Source organism: Bactrocera latifrons, unplaced genomic scaffold, assembly GCF_001853355.1.
Source record: "Bactrocera latifrons isolate USDA-ARS-PBARC rearing strain unplaced genomic scaffold, ASM185335v1 scaffold_183, whole genome shotgun sequence".
In the NCBI taxonomy this organism is placed as follows: Eukaryota; Metazoa; Arthropoda; class Insecta; order Diptera; family Tephritidae; genus Bactrocera; species Bactrocera latifrons.
In genome coordinates this window covers 415,743-427,752 of record NW_017535330.1, presented here as the reverse complement: position 1 = coordinate 427,752, position 12,010 = coordinate 415,743, and the positions used below count along the sequence as shown (strand labels likewise).

The following is a 12,010-nucleotide window of genomic DNA, read 5'->3' as shown; positions in this document are numbered from 1 at the left end:
TTTTTTCCAGATCGAGTTTGCTCTATATCCAAAATGGAGTTATTTGAAGAGTGGCGAAAATATAAAATGGAACGAAATTCCCGGTTAGTGGATTATGTTATGAGAAAATTTAGTGGTACAGATGTACCTCCTGATACACAGAGGGATATACAGTTAAAAATTTCGAGTGTTTCGTCAAAATATTCCAAAAAATGGACTGAAGCCAATATGATGATTGAACGTTTTTTAAACAAAATCGCAGTTGGTTAGAAGGAGCAGATATACAATTTCACTTACGAATGGAAGCAATCGACCTCAAGGTAGGCCAAAGAAACATTTTGAAGAGTCGTATTTTAAACCGGAAAACGAAGAGTTCGTCCACACTCTTTTGTCGCCCAATTAAGCTGATTATTTCAAAGGAAACAACTGATTTTACTATATCAGAAAATAACACGGTTTTTGAAGAATTATGTCAACTTCTTCCAACACTTTGTGATAATCGCGGTTCTCAAATTTAGGTAAAACATAATCTTTATCTCACAATCTCAGACGGTAAAGTATGTAATGCTTTGATTGGTACACTTTGGGCAACTCCCAAACTGATGAATGGCGAATTAAAAGACGTAATGGTTAAAAAAGAGCATTACAGTTTCGGTTTGTCTACTTTGGATTCGTTSCTTTGAATKTATGTTACACATTTGTTATCGATTKGASGTAAAAAAGTGACAAGCTAAAAGCAATATAGAAAATGCTAGTATAAAACAKYRTTCGGRAGAAGTAAGGCAAAAGTTTAAAAACCAGATGGGACTTATGATAGATACACCGAAACCTGGATATAGGAACTCTAGTAATGGAAATATGGCCCACAGGTTCTGTATGAATCCGGAACTGAGTGGGGAATTACCGGATTGGATATCAATCTAACTAAAAATTTTGCATTTTATGGAGAACACTATCCTTCGGCTATGATATTAATTGCATTAAATTCGAAAATCTTTGTTCCAAAACCGAAAGAAAATTAATCTATATTCGCGGTACTATACGCCAGTCACCGTGCACAAAATCCTGGTACATAGTATGGAGATAATTAGAACTTGTATTTTCCCAATYGGGCAACTCTCGGAGGAATCTCAACACGACCAAAATAATTAAATTTCAAACTAAAATATTTTTGTCCCCTAGCTTGTATTAAACGATACACTGTGCGGCGTCTGGTTACTGTGATGGCCAATCAAAGTAATGAAATAGTTTTCAAGTTTCCATCAAGTACAGGATCTGCTCTTGTGTTTCAGATCATTGTCTTAAAGCAAATTCAGCAAATCATATTTTTATAAATTTATCATTTAACGGTGTACAGTTTTCCCGTGAAACACCCTAAAAGTCCAAACATTTTTCAAGGGGTTGAACAATACAAAAKTTGGCGAATTTGTTAATATTGCATTGCTCCACTAGCGGTGGATGTTCTTCTAGTAGAGGTTTGATTACCGTACTGTTGAACTGTAGTTAGTCCAGTGTAATTTTTAGAGATCAGTACTTGTATATCGAATCTCTTTTTAATGAACATTTGCTTAGCTCCCATCAGACTGACCTGTTGCTTCTTCTCAATCAGTAAAACGATAGTTTTGCCCTCACTTTTAAATATCACGTGAWTCTTCCCAGTTTCAGCATAATAGGCKGTCAGAGCCACTTTACGAACATACAACTCGTATTTAAAAATTTTGCAGTTTTATTAATAGCCTATTTGAAATATTAAGAACGCTTCGTTAGAAAGGCTGCTTCTAATTGTTTCTCAAATGAGCACTAATTATTCCTATATCTTGGCACRATGTAACACATTAATAAGATCGAAAAACCAGTCTCAATGGTAAGCATCAGTGATCACGTCATCAGTGATCACGTTTTGTATATCTGCGCTCTGGAAAAAGYGTACCAAAAATTAACGTAAATCCATTTATTATTATTATCCACTTTTATTTTTACAGAAATGGAATACACATTTTTTTTCGAATTGAAAAATAAAGTTAAGGGAAATATTTAAGAAACAAAATGTCATAATCYTTGCTAAATCATAAAAAGACGTTTTGGCTGCGTGATAAATTCCMCAAAAAATGCCAGTTTCTAACATTTTGCCGAAAATTACTTAAAGAGTATAGAAGAATGACAAGACCAATGACTTGAAAGATGAGGTGGAGAAAATTGACAAAAACTATCTTTGATAGATATCGGTTGGCCTTCCAATTCAATTGGATTTCAGCAGACTTTGCTTTAAATTTAATTCTTTTTTTATTTTTGTTCGAGACGGTTAGTTCAATTTTCTTTTAAAAAGCCTGATAGTGTAATGATAATGCCATATACTATACTACTTTGATTACGAAAAAAACTGTTTCCACTCCTTATTTATTTCGCAGTGAGAGATTATCAAACAGAACACGGGAACTATTCTAAAAAGTGACATAATTAACTCATATTAATCACAGAAAGCACGTATGATTAAAATTTCATATAAGTAAATTGTAGAGAGATAAACAAATATACCGCAAGAAGTGAGATACAACTAGCGAAGAATTAAAGTGGTACAATTTCAATTTCTTTCTTTGTTTTGTTCAGTATTCTTTTCGTTCAAAATATCACACACGTCAAATATATAATTAAACATAAAAAGAAAGCGGTATTTTCACAGTGCGGCATTCCGAATGAATATGTTTCGAAACACGTTTGGTATATCTACGCTCTGGAAAAAGCGTACCAAAAACTAACGTATGTGCTCTAATTGCAATTATTATTATTATCCAGTTTTATTGTTACTATAAGTTAGAATGCTCGCAGCAAGCCAAGAATGAAAGCAATAGAGTTTACAGCAAGTTCATCCAATTACTCATTATGGAGAGCGTTTGCTAGGAGAATACAATGGTTCATGACGTCATGACTAACGCAAGCTAAACTCAAAGCTAAGAACCTGAAGAATAATTAGATATATAGCTGATGAAATAAGTTCTATTAGCGTACGTGGGATTCAAGCGAGAGATATGGTTCTAATGCAAACAAGTAAGGAAGGGCTATCATTTTTATTCATGCAACTACAAGCATCAAAGCCTGGGAAATACCTTAAACTGCAAACGGTCACCCAGAGGATCAGAATCCAAGCAATTATATATATTATTATATTAAAGACGATTTTTTTTTACGACAGAAATTTTGCTTCAATGCTACAAAGATTAAACGTTTTTGCAGCTTATCGTGGCTGGTTATGAAAAAGTTCAAAAAATCAAAAGTGAAACGTGACCAACTAGACAAACAGCAAAGTCGCATATCCATGACTCCAAGGAAACGCTTTGTATTTTATACGATCAGAAGAACGTGTTATATAAGCTTCTAAAGCCGGGTGAAATCATCAGTGAGGAATGCTAGCAACAGCAACTCATCAGATTGAAACGAACGTTTACCGAAAACGCCCGGAATTTGCGACTGAAAACATGCAAATTTCTTTCCATCATAATAACACCAGGACTCATGTTGCAATACAATTATATTAAAAGCTATTTAAAAAACAGTACTTGGGAAGACCGCCTTATAGTTTGGGTCTTTCCTATTTTAACCACTATTTGTTCCGATCGAAGAAGAACACTCTCACTGGAGCACGGTTAACAGACCAGGTATTGAATCGTTCCATCCGTGCACGGATCGGCAAACATACGAAAGAAAATTACGTGATACGTCAATCGCATACGGAGATTGGCATTATGACGTATGATAGCAAACGGATCGTAATATATTATCAATTCACAATAGTTTTTAAATTCCACATTTTAGGTCACAATAGATATGGAATTGTCAAAACTGTTGCAAAATTTTCAATAAGATAACAAAAGCTAATTAAATATCAAAATGGACCCAACTTTTTTTTWTATTTGAGCTCTAGTGAAAGTGATGGGGATAAAAAAAAATAGTGCGTAGATAGCGAAGAGATATACTTTTTACTTTTAAAATTTTCTAGAACAAATTTCGAGTTAAACGAACCATTCCACCGTATATGTCACGATTTAAAATTATTATTTTATCTACTCTTAACAAGTAGCATTTAAAAATTATAAACTTTAATCTAATTCTTAGTTTTGGCTGTTGAAATTTTTGTTTCTGTAGCTGAGCAGCTTAAGATCGCAACGCCTAAAACTCCCTTGCCTTTTACGACTCGGCTAATTCTGCTCGTTCGCGGATTGCGCCCCTCGCATCTGTTGGGCGGGAGGACGGTAATCGTTGGGTATTATTATTATTAAAAAAAAAAAAACAAATTATGAATCCTCATTAACAAAATTTTCTTTATATCGTTGAACAAAGCATTGGAATCTTAAAAAGACGGTTGAGAGTTTTAGGATATGGCAAGAAAGGAAGGTATACATAACATCTGTATGCAATTTACAATACGTTACGGCTCTCAAAATTGCGATTCTTATCACACACAATGAATGGATACCGAGTAGCGAACCGCCTCACCGCAATCGACAAACGATAAGAGACCAAACAAAGTATTCTTTAATAAATTTAATTCAAAAATTTATGTGTCCTTTACCTTGTAAATAATTTTATTTTTAATCTCAACTAAAATACAAAAACGTTGTACGTTTATATACTCGTTCACGTAAATCATCATGCAGGTGACGATAGAAGCGTTACGATCACGTATGTCATAATACGAAATAGAGGCTTTTACGTAACGAGTGATACGTTCACGGATGGAACGATTCGACCTCAGAAGAGAGTATCAAAAATTGGCTCGATTAATTCTTAGCCGTCAGGCGAGGAATACTTGGAATAATACTACTGTTTATATTTTACTTAAATAAACGGTAAAATTTTTAAGACAAAATATGGTTATATGTGGGTCCAATAAATTTTTCTCCAGTAAAAAAGATAAAACAAGATTTGTTAGGCTAATTCGTTTACATACAGGCAGACGGACTTTGCTATTTCAACACAGCTCGGCAAACTTAAAATACCCCGTTCAGGGTAAAATTAAAGATGTTTTCTAATTTAATAATCAAAAATTCTCTTCTGTTTAATACTGGGTTTGCTATAGAAAATCAGACTAATTAATTTCCGATTTAGTTGTAATAGAAAAACTGCAATACCACCAGCGAGTGTATCAAAATATCTGAAGTAGATATTAATAAAATTAGAACATACTCTTTAATTATTGTGTTATTAAATTTTAATTATTAATTGAGAGTTTTATTCTGCATCGCTTTTAAATATTGTTTCACTTTCTTCAAGCATTCTATCACAAATAATTTATTCCACGCTTTTTATYACTCTTTATCATTTCATAAGCATCTCACTTCATACCATTTTTGTGCCATTTATTTTAGTTTCTGTTGATTTTTTCACATTCCACTTCATCTGACGTTCTATTACAACGGTTAGAAAGTATTTTATTCACTTTGTTTTTAGCAATAATTTTGTTCTATAAAACTTGTTTTTATTTATATTTTTCTGTTTTTTTTTTTTGAATATTTTTGTCATAAATAAAATCATCTGACTGAACGATGGCGGTAAAGAGATAAAATAATCCGCATTTGGACGTTTTGTCTAATGAACCAGTACAATTTTGCTTAACCAAAAACTTGTTTCACATTTCTCGAGTTCTTTCTTTTTAATTATGCTACTTTTATTTTAAATTGTGTTTCTGTTTGTTTTGTTATCAGCATTTTGCTAACCACATCGAACAAGTTTATGCAGAATCAAAAATCATTTCGCTTTTACACGTTTTACAATTCAAATTTCGATTTGCATAGTTAGTTCATATAGCGGTCATTCACTGCTGTCTTTAAGTGTGTTCCTGCTGTTTGAAGGTTACATAACTTTTCGAAGAATTGCCGCTGTCTCTTATACACATCTAGATGTGTATAAGAGACAGATATTACACTTCACTTTCATATTTCCTTATTTATGCACACTCACTCACGTGTCATCGTCCGCCTTCAGAAACCAATGGTAATCCGCGTAGTACCGGGCGTATACGTAACGAAATCCTTGGTGCACTTTATGCCACAASAGATCGTACTTATCGGAGGCACTGTCCACCACCGGCACCGCGCCCAATTCCATGTCCGCCGCGCTGCTGAGGAAGACGAGGCGCGTGCAGCGCTTGCCCCAAGTGGCTTTCACGTGTGCGGCGCGAGTTTTGTGCTGCGCCGGCGTGGTCAGCACCATGCAAAGCACGCGCACTTCCGCCGCCAATTGTTGTTGCAGTGTGTTAGCATCACTTTTCAGCTGCTGCAAGGCGGTTTGATAGCCCGTCTGCCAATTCTCAGTGGCCGTGCTGTGTTGCCGCAGCTGCGCCATCTGCAGCAGGAAGCGATCGTAGCAGAGCAGTGTGGTGAGTGCCATCAGAAAGCCGAGCACGTARCCGTAGAGGAATTGCAAYTGTTTTCTAAAAGGCAGTAAGGACTCTGGAAAAGTAAAGAGGAAAAGCAGATTTTATATTTATTTTGATTATAACAGCGCACAACAATTATTTCTAGATCTTGTAGATACATATGTTTACAGAATGATTTATTTACTTGATTTTAGCTGGTTAAATTGTGTCGCGYGTTCAAATGATTTATGATTTATAGCTTAATTGTACTCACTTTCTGTTGACTTTGCGTCCTTGTTGACGGTCGCGCATACGCGCTGCAGCTCCAGCAAACGACTCATCGTCTTTGTGACGGAAGCAAAGTAAATAATTGCAAGCGCTGAGTATACTGGATTGCCGCCACTTAAACTAAGCGCCGCGCTTTGGGCTAACGCGTCTTAACTCCTCTTTGTGCTGAGCGCAACTCATCGCTTGCGCTTCGTATATGTAGCATTATACCCAATCGCCGTGCTTAAGTCTTCCACATGCAGTCRTACATCTCCAGCGATCGGTGGCTGCTTTGCGTGTAGCATTGTCAAGTGTTTAAACGACCGGTTTACGACCACTTATCTGCATGTCTTTTTTTTCGCATAACAAAATAAACCGTTTGTTCGTTGTGCTACTAATTCTTAAAAATATCCCGCGTAGATGTATGTATGTAGTGTTGTTTTAACGACTACATTACGTCGGCCTGAGTAAATGTAAACACAGACTTAGTATGTGGTCCACATTTTTTGCTCACCACTGTTGGTATGATGGCAAGGGAATTTTTATTATTGAAAAAATCTCTCGATATTTATGCTTCAAAAGCAATAATAAGTACTAAATAATAGAAAAAGTATGCTGGCTTTATAGCAAGCCAAATATAATTCCATCTGACGTAATCCGTACTTTTAATTTAAAGACCTTACTTATGAAATACTCAGAAACAAAAAAATATAGCAAAAGCACTCATGCAAGCTTTTGCCTCTAGTAGACCAGGGTAAACAATTCTTGAAACCAAAAAAATCGTAGCAGGATGAAACCCATCGGAAAAGAAGGATATGATAACAAACATTGAAGCAACAATAATGAGGTCGGAAAAGTAAGGAGAATGGCGTCGGTGGATTTTTAAGGACCAAACACGATTTATCGATTTCCGTCAAAAGTAAGAATTCTATATAAACAAGTAAGGAAGGACTTAGCCCTTTAGCTCAGGTGTAACCGAACATTTTACACTTTTGCAATCTGCAAAAGTCAAGCGGGAAATTCTCTCAAGTGCTAGTGAAACTTTATATTAAGCAGGAAAAAACGTCAACTTCGGCTGCACCAAAACTATAATATACTTGAGCTCATTATTCTGTTTTTGATTGGTCAGTTTGGATGGCAGCTATAAGCTGTTTATTTCTTCTAATATTTTGGCGGTGCCTTGGACAATAACCTCCACCAAATCAAATCCTGTTTATATTGAAGACTATAAACTTAACTTAGTTTCATCGCTATAATTTAGTTCGCGTCGATCTTCAAATGAGATATGCGTTATATGTGATAATAACTCTACCGAAAAAGCTAAATTTAATGAAATGAGTTTATGTGGAAAACGTCAACCAGAGGTTCGAATTTCATCATCTGTTCTTATTCAGTGCTAAATAATATAAATTATGAAAAAAACTGATCAATTTAGTTTAATTAAAATAACACACATTTTGACCACCCTGAGCGGTTCAAATACAGGTGGAAAAACGGAAATCATTTTAAGGGGTATATTGGAAGGAGAGAAAGGGATGGACAGCTTGTATTAACTTTGATATAGCTCAGGTATACTCCAGAACACATTTAAAACAAAATGATATATTGTATTTCGATTCACTTGAATAGGCGCATATTAGCTTGGTTTCTATTTTGCATAAATGTTGTGAAAATGAAAAATATAAAGTCATAATTTTTTTATTATGCAATGTTTTAAAGAATAACTCGAAAGATGTGCTTTTAGATTTCCGTCACTTGAATAGTTACTTTTAGTACCTAAGAAATTTTAAACGATTCTTAGTGAATATGGAACGAGCAGATGCTTTTTCTGGTGTCGAAAAGCTCAAAGCTGATGATTTTGATCGTGCCTTTCTGCACGAGCTATTACTTCCAAAATTAATAAAAGTGCAAATGTCGCAAACAATTTTTTACCGAAAAAGGCGGCTTCGGTAGCAGAAAGATAGTATATTTTTAAAAAGCTTCTAATTCAAGTGACTCTGCAGCAAAAATAATAGAAAAAAGTGATTCCAGTGCCAGAGTTTCCCCTGTGAAAAGAATAACATAAAGTTGTGAGCAATTTGTACTCAAAACACTTCAAAACAAAACCATCTCTAAATATACAACGGAATGGCGAAAGGCTACAGTTTGCAGCAATCACATGTGAGGGAAAAATTAATGCAAATCGGTTGTGCTTTCGGATAAATAAAAATTAATTATTTCGAGAAACCYCACGGATTTAATTTCTAAGAGAGAAGAACATTTTATAGCCCGTCAACATAGACATAAAGGGGGTGTGATGGTTTGGGGGCGGTATGTTACTATTTCAAATATCAAAAATAACTACTTCTTCGTACAAACAAAAACTCGAGTGTGAATTTCCGCAATTCTTGAATTGAGAATACTGTAGTTATTCAAGTGACGCAAATTTAGAAAATAAAAGATGTACCTATTCAAGTGAATAAGAGTGCATGATATATACGCAAAACTCATTGACTGACACATTCGCCATAATTATTCATAAAATAACGAAAATTATTATGAGTAGTAATATCAGAGTTGGTTTGCTGATAGTATTGACTTTATTTTATCTATTTTTGTCAGTACTACATACAATTAACATGGGTTTCATTAAGATACCTCAAATACAATCATATGTAATAACGCCAGCCGGATGTTCAAAAATCTTGATATTAGTTTTATGGGGGCCGGGTCAAGTTTCCTCCGAATTGTATCCATTTTAGGCTCAAACATAAAAGATCTGATGCATAGATGGCGCTACTAAAGTTAAAGCCATATGATTTTCAGTTAGCCTAGTACTATGTTCAGACCGAAAATTTAAAAGATTAGATTACATTTATGCATTTCATAACCCAAAAGTGTTCTTACTGCCGTTGGTGATTTATAAATCATATGTTTTTGAAAATCAGCCATAAACATCAAAGTATTTATTATAGGAGAACATTGTAATGTCGTACGTTGTTATAAAAATTGTCTAAAAAATTGTCTTTCTTCTAAATTATCTCCGCTCAATGGAAATAATTTGGGAATTGTTTGATTCCAAACGCGTAGCACTGAAACGTTTGCTGCATGAACAGGTAGCACTAAAAATGTGTAGTCAATATGGAGCAAATTCAACAAGGTCTATTTGGATAAAGGCAAGTACATATATAAATATTGGTATTATAACTTCGTTTATTTATAATGTGTATATAATTCAGGCTCATTTTTTAAAAACAACTTCCGAGTGAAGCGCAATTCTTTCCTTAAACTGTGTATTATTTTGAAAGGTTTGGAGAAGAAAAACACTAACTAGCGCAAAGCAATTCAATTAGAGAAACGCATTGCTATTGCTTTATATACTCTTGGCTCTTCGGCAGAATACCGAACAATTGGAAATATGTTCGGAATTTGTAGAAGCACTGTCTGCTCTATTCTAATTGATTTCTGTCATGAAGTCTGGCGTTGTTTGTGACCCTTGTATTTGAAGAAATTCCCAATGAACGAAATTCAATTGCGCGAGTATTAAAATGGTTTTGAGTCATTGGGTTTCCCTCAAGTGTTAGGAGCTATAACAATAAGTTAAATTTTTTACATTGGAGTTTTTATATATTTTTAAGTTTTAGATGGTTTCCATATAGATGTTCGCCCAGCTGCAGAAGATGCTGTTGACTACTACAATTACAAAGGCTGGTATTCCGCAGTTCTTTTGGCTTTAGTAGATACAAAGTAAGTTTTTTCATGAAGCTCGTTTAAACACCTAATGTATTTCTCTAATGTTATAGATGTCGCTTTATACACATCAACGTTGGTAGTCCAGGCCGTTGTAATGACTCTTCAATATTTGAGAGATCATCTTTAAAAAGCGAGTTGGCACAATCTACTATATTTAAAGACATGAGTAGACAAATATCGTCAGTTAATGTTCCAGTTGTTTTGTTGGGCGACTCTGCGTTCAAATTTGATGAAACCATACCCATTTTGTATAAACCAACCTTTGGATAAAAAAAAATTCCACTGTGTACTCTCGAGAATGCTTTCGGTCATTTAAAGGGAAGGTTTAGACTGGTTGGAAAAGGCTTGGATAACCACATGGCCAACACGARAAMTGTCATAAAAGCGTGCTGCGTTTTGCACAATTTTTTAAACGAGGAAAATGATGAAATTAATGAAAAGTGAATTGCAGCACAACAAATCGAAAACGAATCTCGGCAGTTGCCAGAAGACGGCTCTAACATTTGTGGAAATGTCAACCCAAGAGCAGAGGAAATAAGACAAGCGTTTCTTTCGTATTTCAGTGAGTTATTATTCAACTTTGAAATATTATTAAATCTCAACCGATCCATACTTACATATCTCATAACTCAATTCCAGTACAAACAAAAAACAGATATTTTTACATTTTTCATATGTTATATACATATATATTTTCGTATTCATTTATTCATTTATATATATATTTTATATATTACATATATATTTTCATTTTGATTAACATATAATATTTAAACTCATTTTCCATTCATCATTTATCTTATACAAGTATCTTAAACTGAAACTTAAGAAAAAACTTTTAAATATAATTTTGGCGACGAAGGAAGTCGATGAAAGCGTCCTTCACTTCTTTTAAATYGCTAATGTATTCTTGTAGGAGAGAAAGGCACTTTTCATCGGCTTCCTTCATCGCCTCAGTCGCCTTTAATAAGTCATCTTTAATTTCCTCCATYACTGTTTTTGCTTTTTTCTTTTTGGCAGAATCGCTTGACGATGGCCGAGCGCAACCATGCGACGTAGAAGGTCCATCGCCTGGGCTTGGGAATCGGCCTCAACATAAATTGGATCAATGTCAACTGAAAATAGAAGAAACAAATAAAAGTGTAAAGAAACATTCCAGAAATGTTTTTTTATTTTATTATGAATATTGGAATCTACTCCAATGCGCTTAAAACTTACCATCAATGCTATCCTCCACAAGTTCGGCGAAACAAAAACTTTTAAAACCGCCTAGCGCTTAGTGGACCACCTCATAATATTTCCACTGACTGGCACAACCACTCGATGGCCAATTTCCGCTTTTCTTGTCTAAAAATAAAAAAAAAATATTTAATGTTATGTGTTGACCTCATAATTTATAACTTACCTGTATTTGTTTGTAAAATTGGGCAATTTAATTTTGATTTCAGTGGACGTAAATTATTCGTGTCCAGCCAAAAGCATTGTAGCAGACATTTCATCATATATATGGTTATTTTTTCGCGTTGATCGCAACTCTGGCATTTTTAGTTGACATTCCTCTATTCTCTCTAGGTCTCACTCCACATCACTCTCTTCTCTTCTCGTTTTTTTTTTTTTTTTTTTTTTTTTTTTTTTTTTTTTTTTTTTTTTTTTTTTTTTTTTTTTTTTTTTTTTTTTTTT

The 12,010-nt window shown here is 34.4% G+C and overlaps 1 protein-coding gene and 1 pseudogene across 1 annotated transcript in view; both read right to left on the bottom strand.

Annotated features, from left to right (window-relative positions):
• Positions 1-6,744, bottom strand: part of LOC108967342 (glycoprotein-N-acetylgalactosamine 3-beta-galactosyltransferase 1-like) — a 9,862-nt gene extending 3,118 nt beyond the window's left edge. Inside the window, exons 1-2 of the mRNA XM_018930680.1 lie at positions 6,606-6,744; positions 5,939-6,425 (exon numbers count right to left, since the gene is read on the bottom strand). Of these exons, the coding sequence (XP_018786225.1) occupies positions 5,939-6,425; positions 6,606-6,672 (554 nt within the window). The 5' untranslated portion in view covers positions 6,673-6,744. The remainder of the gene's footprint in view (positions 1-5,938; positions 6,426-6,605) is intronic.
• Positions 6,745-11,168: 4,424 nt separating this feature from the next.
• LOC108967327 lies at positions 11,169-11,829 on the bottom strand (annotated as a pseudogene).
• Between the last annotated feature and the right edge of the window lie 181 nt (positions 11,830-12,010).